Here is a 26,207-nt window from a genome sequence, read left to right on the forward strand (position 1 = left end):
AAAGGTTCAGTGACAAGCAAAGATGGCTGCGCCCATGTCGTACCGGTAGCAGCTTGACCTTTTTTTTTTTCCTTCTTGTCACCTGGCCCCAGTAGTGGCAGGCTGGACACCAGGACCATGCTGGGTTGGACCCTCCGAGAAGTGAGTGAAATTAGCTGCGGAGGGCCCAGGGAGGTCGGAAAGATTCGCGGAGTCAGTGGACTTGGAGTCCCCGAGCCTGACCACCTAACTCGGTCAGCCTGGTCGCCTTCTTCCCTGGAACTGTTTGGGGTTTTGACCTGTGGTTCTTTAGGTTGTGTTGCTCATACCGGTTCTGGAGTTACAACCTCAGCAGGGGAGACTTCTGTACCGCGGAGCTGTAGGGCGGAAGTGTACACCGGCTTCTCAATTACGTTTACTCAGGCTGGTTCAGGCCGCGATGCTCCTCGAGGGGCTCTGTCATATAAGAGGGATTGTGCTGATTCCCTTCCGCCTCTCTTCTATTCTCGACACTCATTTAATGCATTTGTAAGGAGCCCAGCCACTTTGTCTCTTGCAAAAACCAAATTAATGATTTTGGCCCCGCCTCTCCCCCCTAAAATACTAATTTTCTAAGATTCAACTATCACTAAGATACCAATGAATCTTTTACACTCGTCTCACTTTCCTGACGTCATTTTGTAATTCTAGGCTATGTTTGTGAATTTCTTCTGGACATCTCTTCCAAATGTCCCATAAGCACTTCAAACTCAATTTAACCAAAGTTAACTTCATCATTTTAACAGGACCACCTCTTACCCCCTAACCTTCATCTTAAAACAAAACAAAATCTGACTTCTCAATTCTTAATGGTCTCTTGTTAATGGGACATCTGTTATCCTACTTGCTCTTAGATTATTCTTCAACTATAATATCCAATAAATCACTAACCCCTGTTAACTCTGTCTTGAAATTATGTCTGGAATCTGTTCTCTCGCTTTAGCGCTGCTATTAGGGTTTTTAACTCACGTCTCCGTGCTTCCTGGCCTCGATCTCTCAACTTTTATAACTGTCTGCAGGCCCACTGCTCTCAGAATCACCTCTGGCCCTTGTTGAAATTAAGCTGTGTCCCATTGAAGCAGACCTGTGTGGGAGGGCCCAGAGTATATGGTTTAACCAAGGCTCCAGGTGATTCTCCCATTAAGTAGAGGCTGAGGACCTACCCTGCCTTCTATATTCCCCTGGAGAGTCTTTTCCCCCACCTGGCAACCTTTTAGAAAGCTATTAATTTTGAGAACTTTTGAAGTCCACTACCTTTAAATAATAAACAGTTCTTTCCCCAAATAATTGTTGTTTTACCATTTTAATTACATCTGGCCTTTACTGTCAGTAAGGAATTCTATTTGTTCTTTTTTCAAAGAACTGAAGACTTGTCTTAAAATGAAATACAACTGAAAAAACATGGTATTTTCTTTTTCTATTCTTTTTCCCTTCAGCTCCGTCTTTTTTTTTGTGCCACCTCTTCCTCATGTTATTGAGTGAGCCATCATGAGAAACAACTTTCAGGGGAACTGACCCACGGGTAGTGAGGAGGTTGCCTTGGCATGATTGCTTTCACTTAATCACTCTAACAATTATTTGTTTGTTGATATGTGCAAAACATTATTTTGTGGTTGTATTCCGAACCCAGAATATATCTTATGTCCATACTGTATTTTCTCCATATCATTGTATCATTGCCCCAAATTCTACCAATTAGAGAATAATTTGGTACACATTCTATTTTAAATATGTAAAGATGCCTGGAAGGCTGAAAGATTTATTCATTCATTGTTGTAAATGATAATAGTTCAGTCAAATTACTCTCTTTCATCACACTCTAGTTGAGATAATCAGTTGAAGAAAGGAAACATTTGCTGGAGAGGAAATTAAAGGGAAGGGCTAGAAATTGAGTTTTTGAGGCAATTTGGGAAACCTAAGTGGAGGAATCCTTGGGAGAAAGAACTAAAAAGAGTTATAGTGCCAAATAGGAGGTAAAACTCCTATTTGTGAATTTCACCCAGGTGCATTGAGGAAGGGGAGGAGTCTACTTCTACCTTCCTTTTTTTGACACGACCACACTGTTTCCAGGAACCAGACACCAGGCCAATATTATTAATCCAGTGCGCTTCTTGGGGTGGGGGGGATAGGGATCTAGCCTCACATTTCATTATTGTTCTGTTGGAAAGTTGATTCCAGATTTTAAATAACTCAGTTATTCATTCATTCAGCTAGTTTTGTTGAACACCTCTGTGTTGCAGACCCTGAGGATTAGCGTTAAAGACAGACAGAAGCTCCTGCCCTCGTGATACCTACACTATTGTGGGATTTCAGGCATTAAATAAGCTTTTTTAAGTAAATAATACAATTTCATGTAGTATTAAGTACTATGAAGAGAGATTAAGCAGGCTATAGTGTGAGGACTAATTGAGGGAGGTGGATGTTTTGGCTAGGAGTTGGGGTACTGGTCAGGGAAGGTTTCTCTGACTGAATGGGTGATATTTAATAGAGCCCCAAAGGATATGAAGTGTGAGCCCTGGGAGGATCTGGGAGAACAGTGTTTCAGGCAGAGAAAACAGTAAGTGCAAATACTCTGAAGCAAGAGCAGGATTGACATGTTCAAGGTATAGCAAGAAATCCAACATACCCAGAGGGGTGGAGATGAGGTTAGAGAGATTAGCAGGAGCCAGATCATGGAGAACCTTTTAGGCCACAGTAAGAAGTATGGGTTTCACTCTGAAAAGCTATGAGTTAGTGGACATTATCTTGTTTAAAATGTAAAAAGCTCCTCAGGCTACTGTTAAAGATTATGGCCTATAGGAAAGCAAGTGAGGCAGAATGAAGACCAATTAGAAGGCTCTTGCATTGGCAGATGAGTGCAGCATGAATATGGTGGTGGGAGTAGAAGTAATGTGAAGTGGATATTGCTTTTTAATTTAGGGCTTACCAACAGATTGGGATACAGAGTTTAAGGGAAGGAGAAGAATTAAGGAAGATGCTTCAGTTTTGGTCCTGGGCAATTGGGAAAAGGGTAACATTTACCAAGATTGGAGAGACTAATGGGAACATGTTTGAGATTAGATGGTTATCAAAATTTCTCTTCTGGACATGGTAATTTTGATATGCTTTCTAGGTAGTCCAAGTAAAGATGTCAGTTAAGCAGGTGGATGTAGGAGTATGGAGATCAAGAAAGAGGCTAGGTATGAGGCTATAAATTATCCAGTGTATAGAAGATAATTAAAGATACATGACTAGATGAGATCACCTGGGAAGTTGAGTAGAAGGTCTAAAACTTTCCAACATTTAGAGGTCAGCATTAGGGAGAACCAGCAAAAGACACTTGAGGGAATGTCCAGTAAGGCAAGAGGAAAACCAGGAGGGCTTGGTGTCCTGAAATACACCAAGAAGTGCTTCAAAGAGAGAGTAATCTCTTACGTAGAGTGCTGTGCTGAACTGAGCAGTAACTACTGGATTTAGGAAGGTGCAGGTTGCTGGTGACCTTGGCATGCTGCTTTTTGGAACAGTGGAGACAGTAGCATGAATGTTAAATGAGCTTGTTAAAGACAGTACCAGTCAACTGCACACCCAGCTTTCAAGGGCTCTTCTATACTTTGAGCATTTATCCAGACATCTTTTTAAAGGTTTTGTTTACTTATTTTTAGAGAGAGAGGGAGATAAACATTGATATGAGAGAGAAACATCAATCGGTTGCCTCTCTTACAAGCCCACCCAGGGCCAAACCTGCACTCCAGGCATGTAGCCCGACCAGGAATTGAGCTGGAGGCCTTTCGGTTTGTGGGATGACACCCAACCAACTGAGCCACACTGGTCAAGGCAAAACCTTTATTTATTTATTTTTTTATTATTTTTTTTTACAAATGTTTGAGACCAAGTATCTCTGTCTTGTTATGAAATTGTGCTAGACAGAGATAGTTATGCATCAATTGTTTTAAGCATGGGGAACAACAATAAAACACTTCAGTTGTATCGTAACAGTACCTGCATGCAAAACCTTTCTTTAAAGACAGTTCTCCAACATGCTCTTTGTAAAGTTAATAAAATGTTCTCCACTTTGTTAAGGAGGAGTAAATGCCATCACCCCTGAGTAGAGAATTGTGGAGTATAGTGGTCCAAAGCACGGGCTCTGGAAACAAGATCAGGCTTTGGTTGAATCCCAGCTCTGCCGTTTTCTAGCTATGTGATTTTAAGCTGAAACTTTATTAATTTATCTTGAAAATAGAAATAATAATACCAGCCCCTTAGTGAAGATGTAAAGAGTAAATGAAATATAAAGCATCTAGGATAATACTTAGGATTAAATGCTATTATTAACACTAATTTTGTTACAGGGACAAAATTACTAGGTTATATGTATTTATAATTTTCTTTGCCCTTGGTTTCAAGAAGAGTGGTTTCCTGAGGAAGATTTCTTAAGTTTTCCAAGAAAGTATGTTAGTACTTTTTATTGCTGCATAATTTGTATCCAGGGGTGTCCAGCCTTTTGGCATCTCTGGGCCACACTGGAGGAAGAATTGTCTTGGGCCACACATTAAATACACTGCAACATGTAGTCACAAATACAATCTCATGATGTTTTAAGTAAATTTACAATTTTGTGTTGGGTCGCATAGCCATCCTGAGATGCACATAGCCCATGAGCTGCAGGCTGGACACCCCCAGTACTATAAACTTTTCAGCTAAAATTAACACAGTCTTACACACACATACACACACAATCTTAACATCTCAGTTTTGTGGGTCAGGATGTGGGTCAGGAGTCCAGGAAGGAAGTAGCTGGGGTCTCTGCTTAGAGTCTCCCAAGACTGAAACCAAAGTGTCAGCCAGGACTGTGGTTTCATCTTAAGTCTCAGGGTCCTCACTGGTTGTTGGCAGAATCTGTTTCCTTCCTGTTTTAGAACCGAGGTTTCCATTTTCTTGCTAACTATGGGGGACATAGAGTAAATGAGCTTAAGGGACAGGAACTGTGGGATAACCAGAATTGAGGTTCGGAGGTAAGACAGATACCGGTAATGATGTAGTCAGCTGTGACCATGTGAGTTGGTCACAGGTGAGGTGAAGGAAAAGCTTCATGTGAAGTGCAGTCAAGAACTGGAAGGCCAGGTGTCAGTGCATATGACTTGAGTTTGAATTAGTCAAAAATAGCAACAGGAGCCATAGTAAAGCTATGCTGCTGAAATCTTCAATGAATGAAAAGGAGTAGTAGGGAGACTTGGTGTAGTACTGTGCTACATCAATGAGGGGACTATAATCACCTCCAAGGCCTGTGCTTCAGGTGAGCTGGGGTGTTGACAGTAGAAGGAAGAGAAAGGCATGAGGACATAGGAGGATGTCGGCCTGCACATTCTTTGCTCCTCTGGACTCTGGTACGTGGTAAGTAGGAGCTGAAACAGCCATCCCTTGAGAAAGTTGCAGGAGAAGCAATGGCCTCAAGGAAAAGCCTAGTTTCCTTTAGAGGAAAGAAGTACCAGAGAGAATTCGTTTTTTTAACAGAAAGTTTTATATTGGGTTGGCAAAAAAATCCATTACATTTTTTTCTGTACAATAGCCCTACTAGTGCTTAGTTGTCTTCATCTTCATTCCACACAATTTTGTTAGATTGTATCATGACAGCTGTATTGTATGCATGTATCAACATGCATTTAAAAAAAAATAATCAAAATTGGTAAATTTTTGTGCAGCCATTTTATTATTGAAGATGGAAGAAAACATGCAACATTTTTGGCTATTTATGCATTATTATTTCAATTAAGGTAAAAACGCAACTGAAACTCAAAAAAGACTTGTGCAGTGCATGGAGAAGGTGCTGTGACTGATCGAACATGTCAAAAGTGGTCTGTGAAGTTTCTTGGTACTACTGACATTTTGGCCAAATAATTCTTTGCTGTGGGGCTGTCTTATGCATTGGAAGATGTTTAGCAGCACCCTTGGCATCTACCAACTAGAAGCCAATAGTGGGAGATGGCTGACATAGTCAAAATATCCAAATCGATAGTTATTGGTGAAAATGAAAAATGTCTCTTTTATTTTATGGAAAAAATATAATGGATTTTTGGCCAACCCAATATTTTATTTCATCCTGTATTCAGATATGACATCTTTAGTTTTGTCTTAGGAGAGCTGAACTATTTATATCTCATATTCCTTATGCTCAGTCCATTCTAGCTCATTAGCATCTTTGTTTTCATTTCTCCTCTCCAGTTCCCTTGCTGATTTTCTCAAATCTGGATTTCCTAAAAATGGCCCTAACGAAGATTAGCACCATGTCAAGTGAGTGCTTCTAGGCAATCTCACTTCCTTCAGCTGTCACTCCTTTCCTCTTATTCTCATACTAGCTGACTAGTCAGAAAGTGGCTTAGGGATACTGGGCATTAGGGTAGTTGGGGCAAAGAAGGAGAGGAAGTGGCAGACATAATTTCCCTAATTTTTACAACTTTGCCACGGGATAGGCCTGCCTATATAGCTCCCTGTCTCTAGCTTTGAGTGTTTGATTCTTCTGACTCTCTTGTACCCAGCCTACCACTTTCTCCCTTCTTCTCACTCCATGTTTATAGTGCTAGAGTACACTGCTCTCTTTTTTATTTCTCTCCAGCTCTTCTCAGAGTTCACATTTCCTACCAACCATTGAACAGAAATCTCTCTTTTTGTCACTAGCTTACCTCCTTTAAGTCAAGCCCTGCTGCTTCTTCCCATGCCTGTGTCACTCCCCTGATCTCTGCATGGCAGTCCCTTCCTCCTCTTGTCCATCAGCATTAGGCCCTCTCGGTGGCCTATTCCCATAGCCTGTCTCATATAAAACCCTCAGCCCTAAGTACACTACTGCTTTGATGATTTATTCAACAGCTGAGAGCAGATCATTTGCAGATTTTCCTCCAAATGCAAACTCCTGTTGCTTGATGTATTTAGGACATGTGAAAATAGAGCCAACTTAAAGGACAAATTAAGCTTCCACTAGTGCAAACAGAAATGGCGAAGGAGCTTATGTTAAAAAATTATCTCTGCCCTTTACTATTTGTGTGACTTTGGACAAATCCCTTAACCTCTCTGATTTTCAGTTTTTCCTTCTCTAAAATGAAGTTAATAATACCTAACTTCTGTGGTGTTTTAAGGGTTAAGTGAAATTATAATGCATGTAAAGCCAACAACAGTGCCTGGCTCTTGATAAATAGTCAATAAAGATTCTTTCCCATCCCCCTCATCTCTGAGCTCCCATCTTATCCAACTACTTTTTCATATCATCCCCAAAGATTTGGTATCATCTTTGACTCTTTGTCATTCCTTTATCTTACCTGGTAAGTATACATAGTGACTGCTACTATAGGAAGTATTAAATAATTATCACTTCACCTCGGGCTTCACTTACTATTATTATACAGGTTCTGGTCACTTGAGTACAGTTTATTTTAATGCTTTCTTTACCAGTCTTCATTATACAGCAAAGACAGGATTTCAGAAAAGTTTGTTTGCCTTTGAATCCATATTTTCTAAGCATTTCTCTCAATGTGTAATGGCTTTTGCTTGAATTCTACAATAGACATAAAGATCTATTTAATAAAGAGTATTTATTCAGAGCCATAAAATCCTGTATTGCCTTGTCTAGTTCATTTCTCCTCTTTACTGACTGCCTGTGTTGCAGCTAAGCTGCTCTCTGTGCACACAGTCTACCTTCGCCCATGCTGGACCTGTCCGTCCCCTGGCCAGGGCGGTCTGCCTAAACCATTGCTCTCGTGTATTCAAGCCTGACTCAGAAACAAAGTTGCTCAGCTTGGCCTATGACTGTATCCTCCAACCCATCCTCAAGCTGATGGAGTTGTTACCCTGGCTCACTGCACTAAGTGTAGAGTTGATAGGTTCTTTTGGTTTTGAATCCAAGCCTTACTTCAAAATCTTATTCTTAACCACTCTGTTTGCCTACCTCGGTGTAATATTTGAAACTAGTGCTGACTCAGCAAAGGGTTTTTTGAATTGTATATATTACAGGTTTCTGCTGCACTGAAACAAGGCCAAATTACTCCAACTGAACTCTGTCAAAAATGTCTCGCCCTTATCAAGAAGACCAAGTTTCTAAATGCGTACATTACTGTATCAGAGGAGGTGGCCTTAAGGCAAGCTGAAGAATCAGAGGAAAGGTATAAGAAAGGTAAATTACTTTGAATTATACTTAATTGTTATATCCTTAGAGAAAGAGGTTAATTGAATGTAGCAGTCTCCATTTAGCAAGTAAATCTTTTCACATTAGACATTCCCTTATTTAAAGAACTTGCCATGAGGTATAATGAAAATGAGGCGATTTGACATATGATGCTTTATGGTGTCCAACTGCAATAATTTTTAACATGGATTTTATTTCTGAAGAAGTGTCTTACCAAGAACCTCTAGTTATTATAACAACTAGTATTAATGTGTTATTATATCTTGAACTAAATACATCTTCTGTTCTTTTGGCCTTTTAACACAGGTCACTCACTGGGGGAGTTAGATGGGATTCCAGTCGCGGTAAAAGACAACTTCAGTACATCTGGCATTGAGACCACCTGTGCGTCAAACATGCTGAAAGGTAAATTTTAACTGCTCACAGCATCAATAGTCTTATAAAAATAAGAATTCTTTCAGTTTCAATTAAAGATAAGATACTAAAGCACCAAGATATTCTCAGACTAATTATATCAGCAAAGGAGATGCTTAGAGTGGAACATTACCTTTTCTCTGTTTGCTCTTTCAGAATGCAAAATTATCCTCTAGAGGTAAGCCAGCTTAGTGGGTGGGTCTTATTTGGGAAGCTTTAGACTCAGCAGATCACCACCAACACACTAAGTCCCTCTAACTCCCACTCACTGATGATACGGGAGTAAGGACGAGGTGGCTGTCATCACCCCTCTCTGGAGGACAGAGTGAGGGTTCGTTAGCGTCTGCTGTCCTGCTTTTCATTTTCTGACTCCTCTGCCTCTTGCGTTGTTATACTTCCCTGAGTTGAGTATTGTATTGCTTGGTTTTATTCTTTACAGTTTAGTAAATCAAAAAGGAACCATGTTTATCAAGATGTTTGGATCCCAGGAAGAAAATGAGATGGGAAAGGGTTATTTGGAATACTGCAGACTAAGAGCAGTGTTCTGAGGGGTGTGCCTCAGGCTCCTCAGACAGGGGCACTGCTTTTCATTGTTTTGGAATATACACTAGATAGAGAAAATTTATTAAGTATAAGTCAATAAAAATGGACTTCTGACTGGAAATGGATAGAGATTACTGTGTTATAGCTTCATCTGAGAAGAAAAAGTCAAGTACAATGAGCAGAAACAGGATTTGTGATTAGTTTCAAATGAACTGGGTACCTCTCTGACTGTAATACAGTATTTTGCAATATTAACTGTTAAAATCAATGCTTTTAGATTATAAAATAGTGAATATATAGCCTGTCTTAGGAAAACATAGCAGTTATCAGTACAAAAGATTAACTTTTGGAATAAAGTACAACCTACTAGTCAAATTAGGAATAATTAGCATGTGTTAATACAAATTGCTTAATTGAAGAGTAAAATCTTATTTCTTTAATACAATTTACATGTTCACTGTTTCCTATAATAAAAATAACTGAATTTTTCTTTAGGTTACATACCACCTTATAATGCCACAGTAGTTCAGAAGTTGTTAGACCAGGGAGCTCTGCTCATGGGGAAAACAAACTTAGATGAGTTTGCCATGGGGTAAGTAAAATTGGAATTCTCTTTCCTTGTATCTTTCATCTGTGTCTTTAATTTCATTCTGTAGAAAAGTAGTTGGATGATTTTTTTAAGATTCTAATGCCAGTTTCTCAGTCCCTCTGTGAGATTCTGTTCTGCTGTCTAATAACTATATGGTCATATCTTGTTTTAGTTTTAGTTTATATTTTCCTGATAACTAATAATGTTAAACATCACATATTTGTCACCTGTATGTCTAAAGAACCTATTCAAATCTTTTGCCTTCCACCCATTTTTTTAATTGGGTGGTTTGTCTTATTAAGTTGTAAGAGTTCTTTTATATATCCTGGGTTCAAGTCCATTACCATACAGATGATTTGCAAATATTTTCTCCAAATCTCTGGCTTGTCTTTTCATTGCCTTGGCACTTAGTAAATACATGTTGAATGGATTAATCCATGGATGTAAACTCAAACATAGGTTCTGTGGACATTGCCTTGAATAGCTGATCAAAATGAGTGTCATCAGTGAGGGTGAAGTGAACACTGTGTACCTCCAGATGGGGTCCCGGAGAGGAACACACCATCATCTGTGCGATTTTCCAGTGGAGGCTGTATAACCTAAAGTAATAACAAGAAAACAAAAGACAAATCTGAAAGGAGAACGCTTCTATTAAATGTCAATTTCAAGAAACAAAGAAAGGCCATGAAAATGTTCCAGATTAAAAGAGGCTAAAAAACATAAAACCTAAAATTTACAGAAGAAAACAGGAGAAAATCTTTGTGACCTTAAGTTAGGTAAAGATTTCTTAGGACATATAAAGTACAGTTTGTAAAATGAAAAATTGATAGATTGTACTTCGTTAAAATTAGTAACTTCTGTATTTTGAAATACACTGTTTAAAAATAGAATAACAAGCTACAGACTGAGAGAAAATATTTGCAACACATGTATCTGAGAAAGAACTGATACCCAGTATATACAGAACCTTTCCCAACTTAGGAATAAGAAGACAACTCATTTTTTTTATCCTTACCCAAGGATATATTTATTGATTTTAGAGAGAGAGGAAGAGGGTAGAGAGTAAGAGAGAGACAGAAACATCACTGTGAGAGAGAACCATTGATTGGTTGCCTCCCATATGCGCCCCAACCAGGGATCAAACCCACAACCCTGGGTGCATGGGATGACACTCCAAACAACTGAGCCACCTGGCCAGGAAACAGTTTAGTTTTTTTTAATGGGTGAAATATGTAAGCAGACATTTCATTAAAGAAGATATACAGTTGGCAAATATACACATAAAAATGCTTGGCATTAATCATTAGGGAAATGCAAATTAAAAGCACAATAAGATGCACCTATTAAAGTGGCTTCAAAGATGACAGTATCAAGTGCTGAGAAGGATGCAGAGTGATTGGGTTTCTTATACCGTGCTGGTAGGGAATTCAAAATGGAATAGCCACTTTGGAAAATAGTTCGGCAGTGACTTCTAAAGATAAACATACACCTACCATATGACCCAACAGTCTCAGTCCCTGGTATTTGCCCAAGAGATGAAGACGCATGTTTACACAACAGAACTGGCTAGGGCCTTTCAGTGCAATACTTACTGAGGTTTTATTAAAATTGCTGAAAGCCAGAAGTAACTCAATGTTCATTGGCTGGTGAATGATTTAAAAAGTGAAAAAAAAAGAGGCTTAAGAGACAATGATAACTAAATGCAGTACTTGACTCTAGACCTGAGAGGGCATAAAGCGCTATAAAGGACATTATTGGATCAGCTGACAAGATTGGGTTATGTGCATTACATTAAGTAAACATTTCCTATTTATATTAAATTCACTGAGATTGATAACTGTACTTGGACTGTGTAAGAGATTACCCTTAGCCTTAGGAAATACATACTGAACACATACTGGAGTGTTTAGGGGTAAAGGGCCATGACAATATAATGTACCCGTAAATGGTTCAGGAGAAAAATAAAACAGTGTGTGAACACACAAATGATACAACAGATGAGGTAGGATGTTAACAATAAGCAAATCTGGGTAAAGGGTGCAAGTGCTTTGTATACTATTTTTATTTTTGTAATTTTTCTATAAGATTGAAATTATTTCAAAGTTTTAATATGTTATTAGCGTTCCACTTACCATGCTTTTCTTAAAACTTCTGATTAAAAGAGAGATTCCTTCAAAAGACCTTTTACTATTAACTGTTCAAATGTTTGTGACAGTCTTCAACTAGAAGTCCTTAATTTACAAAGAAAATCATCTTAAGCTGAATTAGGTGATCAGTTGGGATAAAAACCTTCATTTCTCAGCAGACTAGTTTTCTCTACTTTCTATCATAAATGCTCTTACTCTCCACCTTCCACCTCCTCACCCATCTAATTAAAGAAAGCTACATCTAAGCAGGTTTTCTACCTATTCCAACTCAATTTACAGTGGATTATACAGTGTCAGAAGCAAATAATCAGGAGATGAAATTTTCACATAAAACGAAAGCTTCATTAAGTATATTGTTTCACTTCTTCATCTCAGGTCTGGGAGCACAGATGGTATATTCGGACCAGTTAAAAACCCGTGGAGTTATTCAAAACAGTACAGAGAAAAGAGAAAGCAGAAGCCCCATGGTGAGACTGAGGATTCAAATTGGCTTATAACGGGAGGAAGCTCAGGAGGGAGTGCAGCAGCGGTATCGGCGTTCACATGCTTTGCGTAAGATGTTTCATCCATCTGTGCTTCGAAACCCAGCCTAATACAAATGGTCATAAACTATAGGCAAAATCCAACAATAGATAAGTTCACACCTTGGTGTGAACTTTTGTTTCTTTTTAGTGAGTCATTTGTGTTCACTGGTATATCAAAATTTTATCTTAAGAATACACTCGGCTATACACTTATGTGCATTTTATAGATAAGCCTTAAGATAACATTTAAAGTCTTCCTGTTCTCTTAAAAACCAAGATTTCTGGGTCTGCAGAATAAACCAGTCAACATAAGTGGACTTCATTGAATTTCATTTTTTAAATAATTTATTTGGGTGTCTGCTTACTGATTGTACAAATATTTAGAGACTAACAGTACCATGGCTTTAGCTGAATGCTACTGAGTTAAATTGTTAGCTGTGGTTTACCCTTCAGCTAATTCTGACTTTAGTCAAAAAGAAAAAGAAAAAAGAAAAGGTGTTCCTAATATGTATCAATAGGATATTTAAAATAGTGTTTTCACAATCAGCAACTAAAAATGTGTATCAGTAAGTAAAGGTTTTTCAAGTTTCTGGAGAGCTGATTTGTAAACTGTCATACTTTATATTTTGAAAAGCATCAATCATGCTTCATGTCTGCAGTCCCATTTGTAAAGGATTTCTTAACCGCCTACAGAAGAGTAAATAAATACTGCTGTTATTACATTTATCTTTTCTTAATTATCCACTGAAAGTAAACTCTTTTTGTGGCATTGCAGGCAATAAATTATTTATGATTTTTAAAGCTACGGAGGTTTAGACTCTACAGATTTTTTTTTGTTTCCCTGAAATCTTGTTAACAAGTAAAACCATTTCATCTCTGTGAGGTTTTGTAGTGCTGCATTAATATTAATGAGAGTTCCGGTAAGTTAGGACTGCCAGATTAGGTGCTCTTTCCTATCTGCATCACCCCACGTAGTGCTCATCTTTCTGCATGGGCTTTGAGAAGATGGCATTTTGACACGTAATTCCTATGGAAATGTAAGGTTTACTTGTACATAGCCATCAGTGAGTCCTAATAAGAAAATGTATCCTTTTAGAAACTGTAAAAGCAACAGTCTGATTTTGTGGCTCAGATGGGCTTAGTAAGAAAGGCAATCTGATTTGCATTTTCTGTACAACACAAGGGCCACGTGACTGGTAGGAGCCTTGTCCAAGCCAGAGCTTCCTCTGGGTGCAGTCAGGAGCAGCACAGGCCCAGAGCAACTCCAGACTGAGTGGGTCCCCAACCGTCAAGTGTTCTGCTTTGTTCCCCGCCACCCACCTTTTGATTCAGTCCTTCTAGAACAGTTGGGAAAATGGGAAAATTCTTGGAATACTCTGCACCACTAAAATGGGAAAATTCTTGGAATACTCTGCACCACTAAAATGGGAAAATTCTTGGAATACTCTGCACCACTAAAAAGAATGAACTACAGCACTAATGGCGTGGAAAGATGTCCCAGATACACCGTTAAGTGGAAAACAAGTTGCAAAATAGTATGTGTAGTATGCCCTTATTTTTATTAAAAGTAATAATTGTATATGTATATACAGGGTGGGGAAAAATAAGTTTAAAGTTGTGAATACACAAAACAGATTTTCTTGTTTTATTATTTATTAATTATTATATTATTTTCCATATGAACAACTATAAACCTACTTTTGTCCCACCTTGTATGTTAGTTGCATCGAAATGTCTGGATGAATGTATATCAAAATTAATCACTAGATTTTTATGGGGGTAGTAATTATGAGAGAAATTTTACTTTATAAATATTATACAGTCATAGAATATTTTAACTTTTGTAGTAAGCATGTGCACCTTTCTAATCAGAAAAACCTTTTTTCTGAAACAGTTTTTTAAATGTTTTTAATTTTTAGTTGTAAAACATACATAACATAATTTACCTTCTTAACCATTTTAAAAGTATACATGTTTATTGATTTGAGAGAGAGAGAGAGAGAAGCATCAGTTGGTTGCCTCCTGTGTACACCATGACCAGGAATCGAAACCCCAGCCTTTTGGTGTTCCAGACAATGCGCCAACCAACTGAGCCACGTGGGCAGCCATACCAGCCAGGGCCATCTTAACTTTTTTTTTTAATTAAATATCTTCTTAAAATAAAGATTTTTATTGATTGATTTGACAGAGAGGAGAAAGGAGGGAGAAAGAAAGGGAGAGAAATATGGATGTGAGAGAGAACCATCGACTGGTTGCCTCTTGTAAGCACCCAGACCAGGGAAGAGAGCCACAACCCAGGCAGACGCCCTGACTGGGATTCAAGCCGACCACCTTTTGCTTTGCAGGACAACGCCCAACCGAGTTACACCGGCCAAGGCCATCTTAACCATTTCTAAGTATACAGTTCAGTAGTATTAACTACATTCACACTGTTGTGCAGCAAATCTCCAGAACTTTTTCATTGGCAATACCAAAACTCTGTGCTTATTAAACAGCAGCTTCCCATTTGCCTGCCCCCCTCCGGCCCTGCCAAAAGCTCCTGGCAATCACTCTTCTACTTTCTGTCCCTATAAATGTCACTGCTCTAAGTGTCTAGTGTAAGTGAAATTGGGCAGTTTTTGTTATTGACTTATTTCACGTAGCATCATGTTCTCAAGGTTAGTTTTGGTGGTGGTTTTTGTTTGTTTGTTTTGTTTTTTTTAAAGAAAAATATATACTCAGTGGGTAACTGGACAAAGCAATGAACAGATACTTCATAGTGGGTAATGCAAATGCAAATACAAATTAATGTGAAAATTGTTTTAAAATACACACTAACAAAGTTTTTTAGTTATCACTTTAACCATATTTAAGAACTGCTAATACTCAGTGAAACATAATGAAACATTAAACACAATCTGATTGACTTTAGTTGGGAATATAAATTGACATAACCTTTTTGATGAGTAATTTGACAATGTATATTAAGAACTTATAATAATAGGCAGACTCTTTGGCCATTAACTCTGCTGCTTAGAAGCTAACCTAAAAAATAAGCAGACATATGGGCAAAGATTTATGTTTAAAGGTGTTTATTACAAAGTAATTTGTTATGCAGTATTATCCTAGTTGGCAACAACATGATGTTTAAGTAAATTAAAATACATTTCTATCCGTGATTCAAAATTGGATAGCATAAGGTCCATATCTGAATTTCTGGGAAGGGTGTGCTTAGTTGGTAAAAGCAGAATATAAAATTGCCATTTAAGGAAGGTATAAGATTTGTATGTATATTGATAAGAGAATGTACTTTAAAATATTTGATAGAGTATAATACATATTTCAAATTTTCAGTAATTTTAATGACATAATAAAAGGCTCATAATAAGCCAAAAAGAAATTGAAACGTGTGCTTATACAACAACCTGAACTATGAAAGAGAAATGCGTTTTAAAAAAGACTGGATGTTAAATGCCAAATGTTAACAGTGTTTGCCTCAGGATGGTGGGATATTTTGTTACCTCTTACCCTTTTCTATATCTTAAGAATTCTCTGAGATGAGTATGTTTTACTTTTGCATAATCAGGGGAAAATACATTTTAAAGATATTCATTTAAAAAGGTAGATTCTAAATGTAATTAGAGATGATATCATTCTTTTAAAGAAAATTCCATTTAAATTTCAGGGCTTTAGGATCCGATACAGGAGGATCGACCAGAAACCCAGCTGCCCACTGTGGGGTGGTCGGTTTAAAACCAAGCTACGGCCTAGTCTCTCGTCATGGTCTCATTCCCCTGGTGAATTCAATGGATGTGCCTGGAATCTTAACCAGATGCGTGGATGATGCCGCAGTTGTGTTGGGTATTTATATGATTCCATGCAGTTTTAAAATATTTTAGTTTTGCTGTAAAACAATGTGTCTGTCACTCACAAGTATTTTTTCTTTACAGGTGTACTGGCTGGGCATGACTGCAGAGACTCGACCACTGTACAAGATCCTGTTAAACCACTTACGCTGCCCAACCTGACGGATGTGAGCAAACTCTGCATAGGAATTCCAAAGGTAGCTCTTCCCTTTCACTACTTTACAAAAAATACTGTCAAGTCAAATACAGAGCATCGATTTGGGAAACAGACTGGTTGGGTTTGAATCCCTGCTTTGCCACTTCTATTAGCTGTGTGACCTGAGCATGTGGTTTAATCTCTCTAAGCTCAATTTCCAATCTGTAAAATGGGGATAATAACAGTGTTGATTTCAGAGAGTGCTGAGGTTTGAATTAGATAATCATCATGGGCATGTAGCATGTGTTGTACAGCATGGTGACTCTAGTTAATAATACTGTACCACATATTTGAAAGTAGCTAAGAGAGTAGATCTTAAAAGTTCTCACAAGAAAAAACTAGTGTGACAGATGTTAACTAGACTTACTGTGTTCATCATTTCTTAACACATACAAGTATTGAATCATGTTGTACACCTGGAACTAGTATAATAACATTGTATGGTATATCAGTTACAACTCAATAAAAATAATTAGACAGTCATGCTAAACAAGGGTCTGTAAGAGTCTTCTGTAAAGGTTCAGTTACTAAATATTTTAGGCTTTGTGGGCCATGCAGGCTTTGTCATAACTACTTAACTCTGCCACAGCATTGTGAAACAGCCATAGACCATATGTAAACAAAAGAGTGTGGCTGTGTTCTAATAAAACTTTATTTTCAAAAATAGCTGTCAAGTCACATCTGACTGATGGGCCATAGTTCATTAATCCTTGCTGTAAAAGGCATAGCTCTGAGATGTATTTTGCATAGTAAAGGATCAATAAATGTCACCGATATTATTATTATGATTAGTATTACTATTACCTTTATTACAGTAGCAAATGAGTAATTCATACATGAAAGTAAATATATTAAATTACTGACCTTTACTTTTTTTTTTTAATTTTAAGCTTGGCAGTAATTTTTCGGGTAATTTTTTGTTGTAGGAGACTGTCCTATACATTGTCAGATGTTCAGCAGCATCACTGCCTCTACCCCTAGAGGTAGCAGCCCCACCACACCACGCCCCCACAACCAGAAATGTCTGCACACGCTATCAGTGTCCCCTGGTTAAGAGGAAGAGCATATAATTGCCCTCAGTTGAAACTATTGCTTTAGAGAAATACTACTTTCTTTAAAATCTATTAAGGTAATAGCTGTGTCTTCTTTTAAGAATTTAGAGCATAGGTTGTAGAAACAGACCACAGACCTACTTTGGAATCCTAGATCCTCTACTTCCCTGCTATGTAATATTAGTAAAGTCACTTTACTTCTCTACTCTCAATATTTTGCATTAATAAATGAAAGATAATGCCTACATCATAGGATTGTTAAAAGCATTAAAGTAGAAAACCTTCGAAAAAGCGTCCAGCAGAGAACCTGGTATATAGTGAACATTTAACAAATACAGGGTCTGGCAGAAGCAAGGCATGCTTGAGTGTGGTTGTAGGGTAATAATATGGGTGTAATAATTTATAGTTTTAATTTGAACATTTCACCTAAAATGTCATATGGTGTGCTTGAGTGTGGTATTGTTATGTTACAGAATTGCATGCTTATGATGTTGTAATAAAAAAAGGGGCGTTATTTGTGCCAGACCCCGTATAATTTCCTGAACCAAGTCTGTAACACTGTTACGTCCAGCCCGTACCTAGTACGGTGTTTGTCATGCCGTGAACACTCTGAAATTGGTTCAGTCTTCCTGGCAACCTCCTGGCAGCTTAATCACATTTGCTAATGTATTGCCAAAGGTCCTGGAGTACAATTTTTTGTAAGTTGTCTATACAGATATTCTAACCCCTGTTTTTTTAACTTTTTCCAATAAGGAATACCATGTACCAGAATTATCAAGTGAAGTACAATCTCTTTGGTCCAAAGCTGCTAAACTCTTTGAGTCCGAGGGGGCCAAAGTAATCGAAGTGTCCCTGCCCCACACCAGGTATTCGATTGTCTGCTACCACGTGTTGTGTACGTCAGAAGTGGCGTCGAACATGGCAAGATTTGACGGGCTAGAATATGGTAAGATGGGTATGTTTTGGATTTTTAAGGTAGTTGTCTCAACATTTTAAAGATTCCCTTATTAGTGGGGAAAAAATGATTACCCAAGATAATAATAATGATTTAAAGAAGTAAGTCAGTGAATCTTTTGTTATTTTAGCATTATACTTACACTATTCATCACTGATGCCTCTGTTTGGTTCAGCTTTCTAGACCAAATATCTTGAAGGGACAGTAGCTTATCTTTGTATTCTGTGTCTAATATAGTGCTTAGCACATAGTAAATGCTCAGTAAACATTTCAATGAATGAACAAACGAACGAACAGATGAAGGAATGAACAAATGATGTTTCCCTCTTGGTTGTTTTCTTCTCTCTCCTTGACTCCTGACTGGTCAGTCTGTCACAAGGAAAATAAAGAAGTAAAGGCAGTCTCCCACAATTTGAGCATTGGTCAGAAATGTGAATCTAAGTGTGCTTTTCAGCCAAACTTCCTTTTCAAGTAACGTTGATCTCTTTTTTTGTTTTCAGGTCACAGGTGTGACATTAACGTGTCTACTGAAGCCATGTATGCCGCAACCAGGCGAGAAGGCTTTAATGATGTGGTGAGAGGAAGAATTCTCTCAGGAAACTTTTTCTTATTAAAAGAGTAAGACAATTAGTTTAGGAATTTTCCGCTTTCTTAAAAACTCAGTGGTAAAGTAGTAGCAGGTCCTGTGAGCTGCTAAACTTTAGATATTTGCTAAAGAAGCAAAATCCTATGACTTGAATTAGAAATCATAATTTAAGGTCTATTTATGGTACTTTGGTTCCTGATTATTCAGAAACAAACAAAAAATAATTGATGTTCTATTTAAATGATTAATACAGACGAAGTAGGAAGCCCTGAAGGGCTTTGGCCTCATTAAGTGTCCTCCATTATTGCCACATTGGCTTATTGCTGTTAGAGCCTTAAGTAGGAGCTTACATTGAAAAATTTAGTAAATCAACTTAGTTTTCCCTTTTATTTTTATTTATACACACGTGTGTGTGTGTGTGTGTGTGTCTGTCTGTCTGTCTGTCTGTTTGCTCCCAGAAAGAGTTCTAACTAGCAAACTATGGTTGCCAGAGCTGGGGGGAACAGGGAGATATTGGTCAAAGGTACAGATTTCCAGTGATAAAGACGCATAAGTTCTGGGATCTAATGTACAACATAGTTACTGCAGTTAACAATACTGTATTGTATACTTGAAAGATGCTGAGGGAGTGGATCTAAAATGTTCTCACCACACTCAAGCAAACCCTCGAGGTCCATGTGCTACTTTCTCCCATTCAATACTCTGCACTGGCAAATTGTGGCCTTGAACTTCTGATCTAGTTCTCTTTAACTGAGGACCCCCTCCCCTCACCCCTAAACTCTGTTTAGATTCCTCCTCTCAAGGCTGAGGCCTGAAAACTGCCCCTAGGCATTGGTCTGCAGCGGTCAGCTGAAGGGCTTCACTTGCTTCCCTTCTCTCAGCGCTCCCTCTCCTGAAAGCCTGTTGTCTAAGGCCTGAAAGTAGTGGTTTCATTTTGTCTTGTTTTCTAGGTGTTTCATATGGCAGGGTAAGTCCCATTCCTATTACTGCACCATTGATGGAAGCACAAGTACTGCTTTTGAACCATGTTTAAAGGAGGAAGAAATTTAATAGAAAATAGAAGTATTTGACCCTGGCTGGTGTGGCTCAGTGGATTGAGTCCCAGCCTGCAAGGCAAAGGGTGGCAAGTTCCATTCCTAGTCAGGGCACATGCCTGGGTTGCGGGCCAGGTACCCAGTAAGGGTTGCGTGAGAGGTAACCACACACTGATGTTTCTCTCCCTCTCCTTCTCCCTCCCTTCCCCTCTCTCTATAAATAAATAAATAAAATATTTTTTTAAAGAAAGAAAAATAGAAGTATTTGTTCTTTTATAAAATTCAGGTTTGGGAAACTCTGTTATTATTTAAGCCATCAACTTTTATTACTGTTTCAATTACAGGTGATGCCTGCATTCATCTCTATATTTAGAATCTGTGGTCAAATGATAGTAAGGACATCTCTTATTTCTGTAGTATTCTTTTAGGGTAAAAAAGAATCCACATTTTTAATTTATTATATTTGGTCCACAGTAAGACTGGAGTTGTGACATTCATTTTTACCCATGAGGAAATTGAAGTTAGAATAGATAGTACTTTTGCTAGCCTTCATTAGTAGCTTCAGGAGGATTGAAAGAGCATTTTATTTTTCTCTTTCTTTGCATGATTGACTTATAGTAACACCTATGGCTAATTCATTAATCTTTTCAGTAAAGTATCTTTTCTTGAATTACATGTTTCCATCCTGGGCCATGCCTGTCCATAAACACAGGGTTGCAAAAACAGCATACTTCCCCACTTTCTTTTTTTATCTTTTTCTTTTTAAATCTTTGTTGTATTTTTCCCCATTACCATTTAGTTCCCTTATACCCCTCTCCCCCCAGCAATCACCACACTGTTGCCCATGTCCATGAGTCCTTTTTCCTTTTTGCTCAGTTCCTCTACCCACTGACCTCCCCACATCCAATAGCTGTCATTCTGCTCTCCATCTATGAGTCTGTCTCTATTTTCCTTGTTAGTTCAGTTTGTTCATTAGATTCCACATACGAATGAAACCATTTAGTATTTTTCTTTCTCTGACTGGCTTGTTTCACTCAGCATAATGTGCTTCAGACCCATCCATACTGTCACAGAGGGTAAAATTTTTTTCTTTTTTATGGTGGAGTAGTATTCCTTTATGTAAATGTCCCATAGTTGTTTTATCCACTCATTTACTGATGGGCACTTGGGCTGCTTCCATATCTTGCTTGGCAATTGTAAATAACACTGCAATAAACATAGGGGTGGTTATGTTCTTTCAAATTAGTCTTCTGGGTCCCTTCAAATATAATCCCAGAAGAGGGATCACTGAGATGAAAGGCAGGTCCATTTTTAATTTTTTCAGGTGTCTCCATACTGCTTTCCACAGTGGCTGCACCAGCCTGCATTCCCACCGGCAGTGGAAAAGGGCTCCCCTTTCTCCGCATCCTCGACAGCACTTGCTGTTTGTTGTTTCCAGAGCCTGTTTCCTAGTGTCTAATTCCGATGGCATGTTAGAATTTTGCAAAACTTCAGAATCCTTATAATAACTAGTTATAGTATAGATGAAATAAGACATTATAATAGAAAGAGGATTGGAATGAGCCTCCAGGGGCCCAGGTCTAGTCCTTCCTCTATCCACCGCCAGTTTCTATAACCTTTGCAAAATCATTTACTTACTATACTTGGCATTCCTCACCTGAAAATGAATGTTCTGGTTTAATGGTGTCCCTGGAAGTGTTAATATTTTGTAATTATATATTCAGAATTGCATCAAGTAGTGAGTTCTGATTGATTAAATTCCAGATCTATAAATTTTGAATAACATTGCAGTTGAAGAAAAGTCATTTTTATGTGTCATGAGGTATCTGCATGGTGCCTGCTCATGAAGGCTGAGAACCCAGTGAGTCTTTAACAAGCCTTATGTATGAGAATTGTTCAAATAAATAATAAAAAGCCCTTAAAATAGCACCTGTTTTTTTTCCCACAGAAACTATGAGAATTACTTCGTCAGAGCACAGAAAGTGAGACGACTCATTGCTAATGATTTTGTGAACGTTTTTAACTCCGGAGTGGATGTCTTGCTCACTCCCACCACTCTGAGTGAGGCGGTGCCGTACGTGGAGTTCATCAAAGAGGACAACAGAACCCGAAGTGCCCAGGATGACATTTTCACCCAGGCTGTAAACATGGCAGGTGAGGATTCCTCCAGACCATTCTGGTCTTCACATTCTTAGGTAGTCACCCTGGTCTTCAACTTAGGTTCTAGCTAGATCGTTTCCTAAAGGCAATTGCTGGTCCTTCTGGAATGCTTAGAAAAGTGTGTGCCCATGTGTCAGTGTGTGTGGTAGGCCCCCACATACTTGTACTCACCACACACATGTATTCAGAATCAGTCCACTAAGCAGCATATTTTTTAACTTTTATTTAAAAATTTTTCAAGCCTATAGAAAAGTTGAAAAGTAGTATAATGAATACCTGTATGCCCTTTGCCTGGATTCATCCCTTTTAACATTTTGTCTCATTTGCTGTTTCCTTTATTCCTTTTTTCTCTCTCCATCTTTCTCTGCACATACACACACATATGCACACATGTGCACACATATATATGCACACCCACACTCACTGTTTTTTAGCTGAAAATTTGAAAGTTTCAACATCATGACACTTCACCTTTATCATGAATCTTTTAAAAATACATTCTCCTATATAATGACAATTCCTTGATCACACCTCAGAAAACTAATATAAATACAGCAATTTGACAAATATAGTCCACATTTAAATGTTCCCATTTTTAATTTCAATAAATTTTCTGAATTTAAATTCTCAATTATACCAAAAATATCTTTTATAAGTTGTTTTTCCCCTGATATGTATATATTTTATAATATCTTTTTGAATACCCCCAGTTCTCTATGTTTTCTTAGAACTGCATCAGACTGTATTATAATTTTTATTCCAATCATCAAACTTAATGTAGACCACTCAAGAGGAAATGGAAGGTCTATTGTACTCACCTCTACTTTTGCTTACTGTGTTTCTCTCTTCCTGACGCATCAGGATTCTTTGTTTTATTATATCCTTTCTGCTCAAAGAAATTCCCTTAGCCATTCCTTCATGGTAGGTCTGCTGGCAACTAATTCTCTTTGCTTGCTTGCTTTTCATTTTTAAAGATTGTTTTTACTACATACAGGATTCTGTTTTGACATTTCTTTGACATTTGACATTTCTACTTAAGTGCGCTACTTTCTTCTGGCCTGCTTAGTTTCTGATCAGAACCCCCCCCCACACACACACACCTTTTAAGGTTTTTGTTTTAGTGACATTGACTTTCTGGAAGAGTGTAGTTCACTTGTCCTGTAGGATGTCCCACCCATAGTCTGGATTGTCAGGTTGCTTCCTTGTGATTGAGTGGAGTTAAACATGTATGACAGAAATACTGCATACCTTCCTATCACAAAACAGTAACACTAATTTGTTCCACTTTTGGAAATTAAGTTGAACCCTTGGTTAGGAAGTAACTGCAGATGTTCTCCTTGTAATGTCACGGTTTTTCCTTTTATCAGTTATAAGCTATAAGTTGAGACCATGCGAATATTTATTCCCCAATAAACTTGAACCCAGTGTTAGCATCCATTGATGCTTCTTGCCTGAATTATCACCTAGAGAATTATAATATGCTGCTTTTTATATCATTCCTTCTATACATATTAGTTAGCAGTCTTCTCTAAATAATAGCTTTCCTTTTTGAATTCAATGTATTATAAGCAATTGCTATCATTATTGTTTTAGGGGACCAAATTGTCCCAGGTTTAGTCAACAGAAGCCCCTTCAGATTGCATGTGTCCTTTAGACCTGTACCCATTAATTCTGGAAAACTCCCTTATTTTATGGCATCATAGTATGTCCCAAGACCTTATACATTTCCTGCCCCAAACCAGGAATTAAAACTGCCATGAGCAGCCCTGGCTGGCATAGCTCAGTGGATTGAGCGCAGGCTACAAACCAAAGCATCGCAGGTTCGATTCCCAGTCAGGGCTCATTCCTGGGTTGCAGGCCAGGTCCCCAGTGGGGGCCACATGAGAAGCAACCACACATTGATGTTACACTCTCTCTTTTGCTCCCTCCCTAATAAATAAATAAATAAAATCTTTTAAAAAACTGCCATGAGCTACTATTTTTATCTAACAAATTAGAGAAATTCATAAGTTCAACATTTACACTCTATTGGCAAGGCTGTAAAAAAGAAAAACAACTCATTTTGCTGATGGGAGTTCAAAATGATATAACTATTTTGGAGGGGAATTTGGCATTATCTAATTACATATTTATTTATCCTTTGATGAAGCCATCCTCTTTGTCTGAGAAACTTTCAAGAATACCAAAAAACAAGGTGATTCACTAGGGCATAGTGTGAAGTGGCTAAGTACTGAAAATAGCCTAAATGCCCAACGGTAGAAGAATGGTTGGACAAGTTATGGTAAACCCACATAATGAAATAGTATGCAGCTATAAAAAGGAAGGAAGCCATTCCTGATAACAGTGATTTTCAACATACACTTAACAAAGGAAGGTACAGAAGCATGTATATCATATAATTTTTGTAGTTTTTTAAACCTTTTTCTGTCATGGACCTACTAGCACTGGAAAGTGGAAGGGGTCTCAGCTTCTTAGGATGGAGAATTAATCAACTAATGGGTTTCTTTCCTTCACTCAGGATTGCCAGCAGTGAGTGTCCCTATGGCCCTCTCAAACCAAGGGTTGCCAATAGGACTACAGTTTATTGGACGTGCATTTTGTGACCAGCAGCTTCTTACAATTGCCAAATGGTTTGAAAAACAAGTACAATTTCCTGTTATTCAACTTCAAGAAACAATGGATGATTGTTCATCAGTCTTTGAAAATGAAAAGTTAACTTCTGTTTCTCTAAAACAGTAGTGATGAATATATCATGCAAATTAAAATGACTTAAAGATTTTATATTCTAGAAAAGTCAAGTGATATTGCTAAGTTCTTGTAACTTGGTTCATTGTCAACATAATCATTCCTTGGAATCACTTTTTAAAATTCTTGTGGTATAGTTAATTATAAATAACTTGCCAGCATTTATTAAGCATCTGCTAAGCACCAAGTACAGGATTTCTGCAATAGCACAAGACACATGTTCCTGAAAAACGATGCATTTTGCAAAAATGTTCACCAAAAAGAACACAACTAAACAAGACAAGCCCAAAGAGGCTGAAACTAAGCTACACCATAATTAAAATGCAAAAGGTTAAAGGCAGAGAATCTTAAAAGCAGCAAGAGAAAAGCAGTTAGTTACCTACAATGGAGCATCCATAAGACTGTCAGCCGATTTCTCAAAAGAAACTTTGCAGGTTAAAAGGGACTGGCAAGAAATATTCAAAGTGATGACAAGCAAGGACCTACAACCAAGATTACCCAGCAAAGCTATCATTTAGAATCAAAGGGCAGATAAAGAGCTTCCCAGACAAGAAAAAGCTAAAGGAGTTCACCACCAAACCAGTATTATTGAAATGTTCCAGGATCATCTTTAAGAAGATGATCAAAAATATGAACAATAAAAATTGCAATAAATATTTATCTATCAATAATTGAATCTAAAAAGCAAAATAAGCAAAATAGAAACAGAATCATAGCTACAGAGAATGTTTTGATTGTTGCCAGATGGGAGGGGGTCAGAGGGATAGGCAAAAAAGGTGAAGGGATTAAGAAGTACAAATTTGTATTTACAGAATAGTCATGGAGATATAAAGTACAGCATAGGGAATAAAGTAGCCAAAGAACATACATGCATGACCCATGGCCGTGGACAACAGAGGGGGTTGGGGGGAGCAAAGGGGAAAAAACTGGGGCAATTGTAATAGCATAAATGAAATAAAATTTTAAAAAATAAAAACAGCTTTATTAGATATATTAATTGTTGAATAACTATGTTGGACACCTGAAACTAATATAATATTTTACATTAACTATATTTTAATTTTTTTAAAAAAACAAGCTAGAGTAAAAATAAGTTTAAGGATAAACATCTCAAAACTTACACCTTGTAACCAAAACATTAACAAAAACAATAATTGGGACCTCCAGAGATAATCTGAACAGGCAACTCAACACATGACAGAGGCTGCCTTCGGGGATGTGGCCAGTTGCACAAAAACAATCAAAGGAAT

At 37.8% G+C, this 26,207-nt stretch overlaps 1 protein-coding gene and 1 non-coding gene across 2 annotated transcripts; one reads left to right on the plus strand and one right to left on the minus strand.

Moving 5' to 3' along the window:
• Window positions 1–25,262, plus strand: QRSL1 (glutaminyl-tRNA amidotransferase subunit QRSL1). The gene is made up of 11 exons (XM_028510770.2): window positions 1–141; window positions 7,996–8,155; window positions 8,474–8,572; window positions 9,620–9,716; window positions 12,236–12,412; window positions 16,049–16,224; window positions 16,314–16,426; window positions 18,231–18,423; window positions 18,933–19,050; window positions 22,001–22,206; window positions 24,731–25,262. Exons 1-11 carry the CDS (start codon window positions 118–120, stop codon window positions 24,949–24,951), a joined length of 1,584 nt encoding a protein of 527 aa, XP_028366571.1. The 5' UTR covers window positions 1–117; the 3' UTR covers window positions 24,952–25,262.
• LOC114495822 lies at window positions 3,876–4,002 on the minus strand. Its single transcript, XR_003684488.1, has one exon. It is a non-coding gene; the product is annotated as a small nucleolar RNA SNORA63 (small nucleolar RNA).
• Window positions 25,263–26,207: the final 945 nt, after the last annotated feature.

Source organism: Phyllostomus discolor, chromosome 4 (genome assembly GCF_004126475.2).
Source record: "Phyllostomus discolor isolate MPI-MPIP mPhyDis1 chromosome 4, mPhyDis1.pri.v3, whole genome shotgun sequence".
Classification (NCBI taxonomy): domain Eukaryota; kingdom Metazoa; phylum Chordata; class Mammalia; order Chiroptera; family Phyllostomidae; genus Phyllostomus; species Phyllostomus discolor.

Coding starts and splice junctions, on each gene's coding strand:
- QRSL1 (XM_028510770.2), top strand. CDS start 118: ATGCTGGGTTGGACCCTCCGAGAA. Junction 142..7,995: donor TGGGTTGGACCCTCCGAGAA/GTGAGTGAAATT, acceptor TATATATTACAG/GTTTCTGCTGCACTGAAACA. Junction 18,424..18,932: donor ATTTGACGGGCTAGAATATG/GTAAGATGGGTA, acceptor TTTTGTTTTCAG/GTCACAGGTGTGACATTAAC.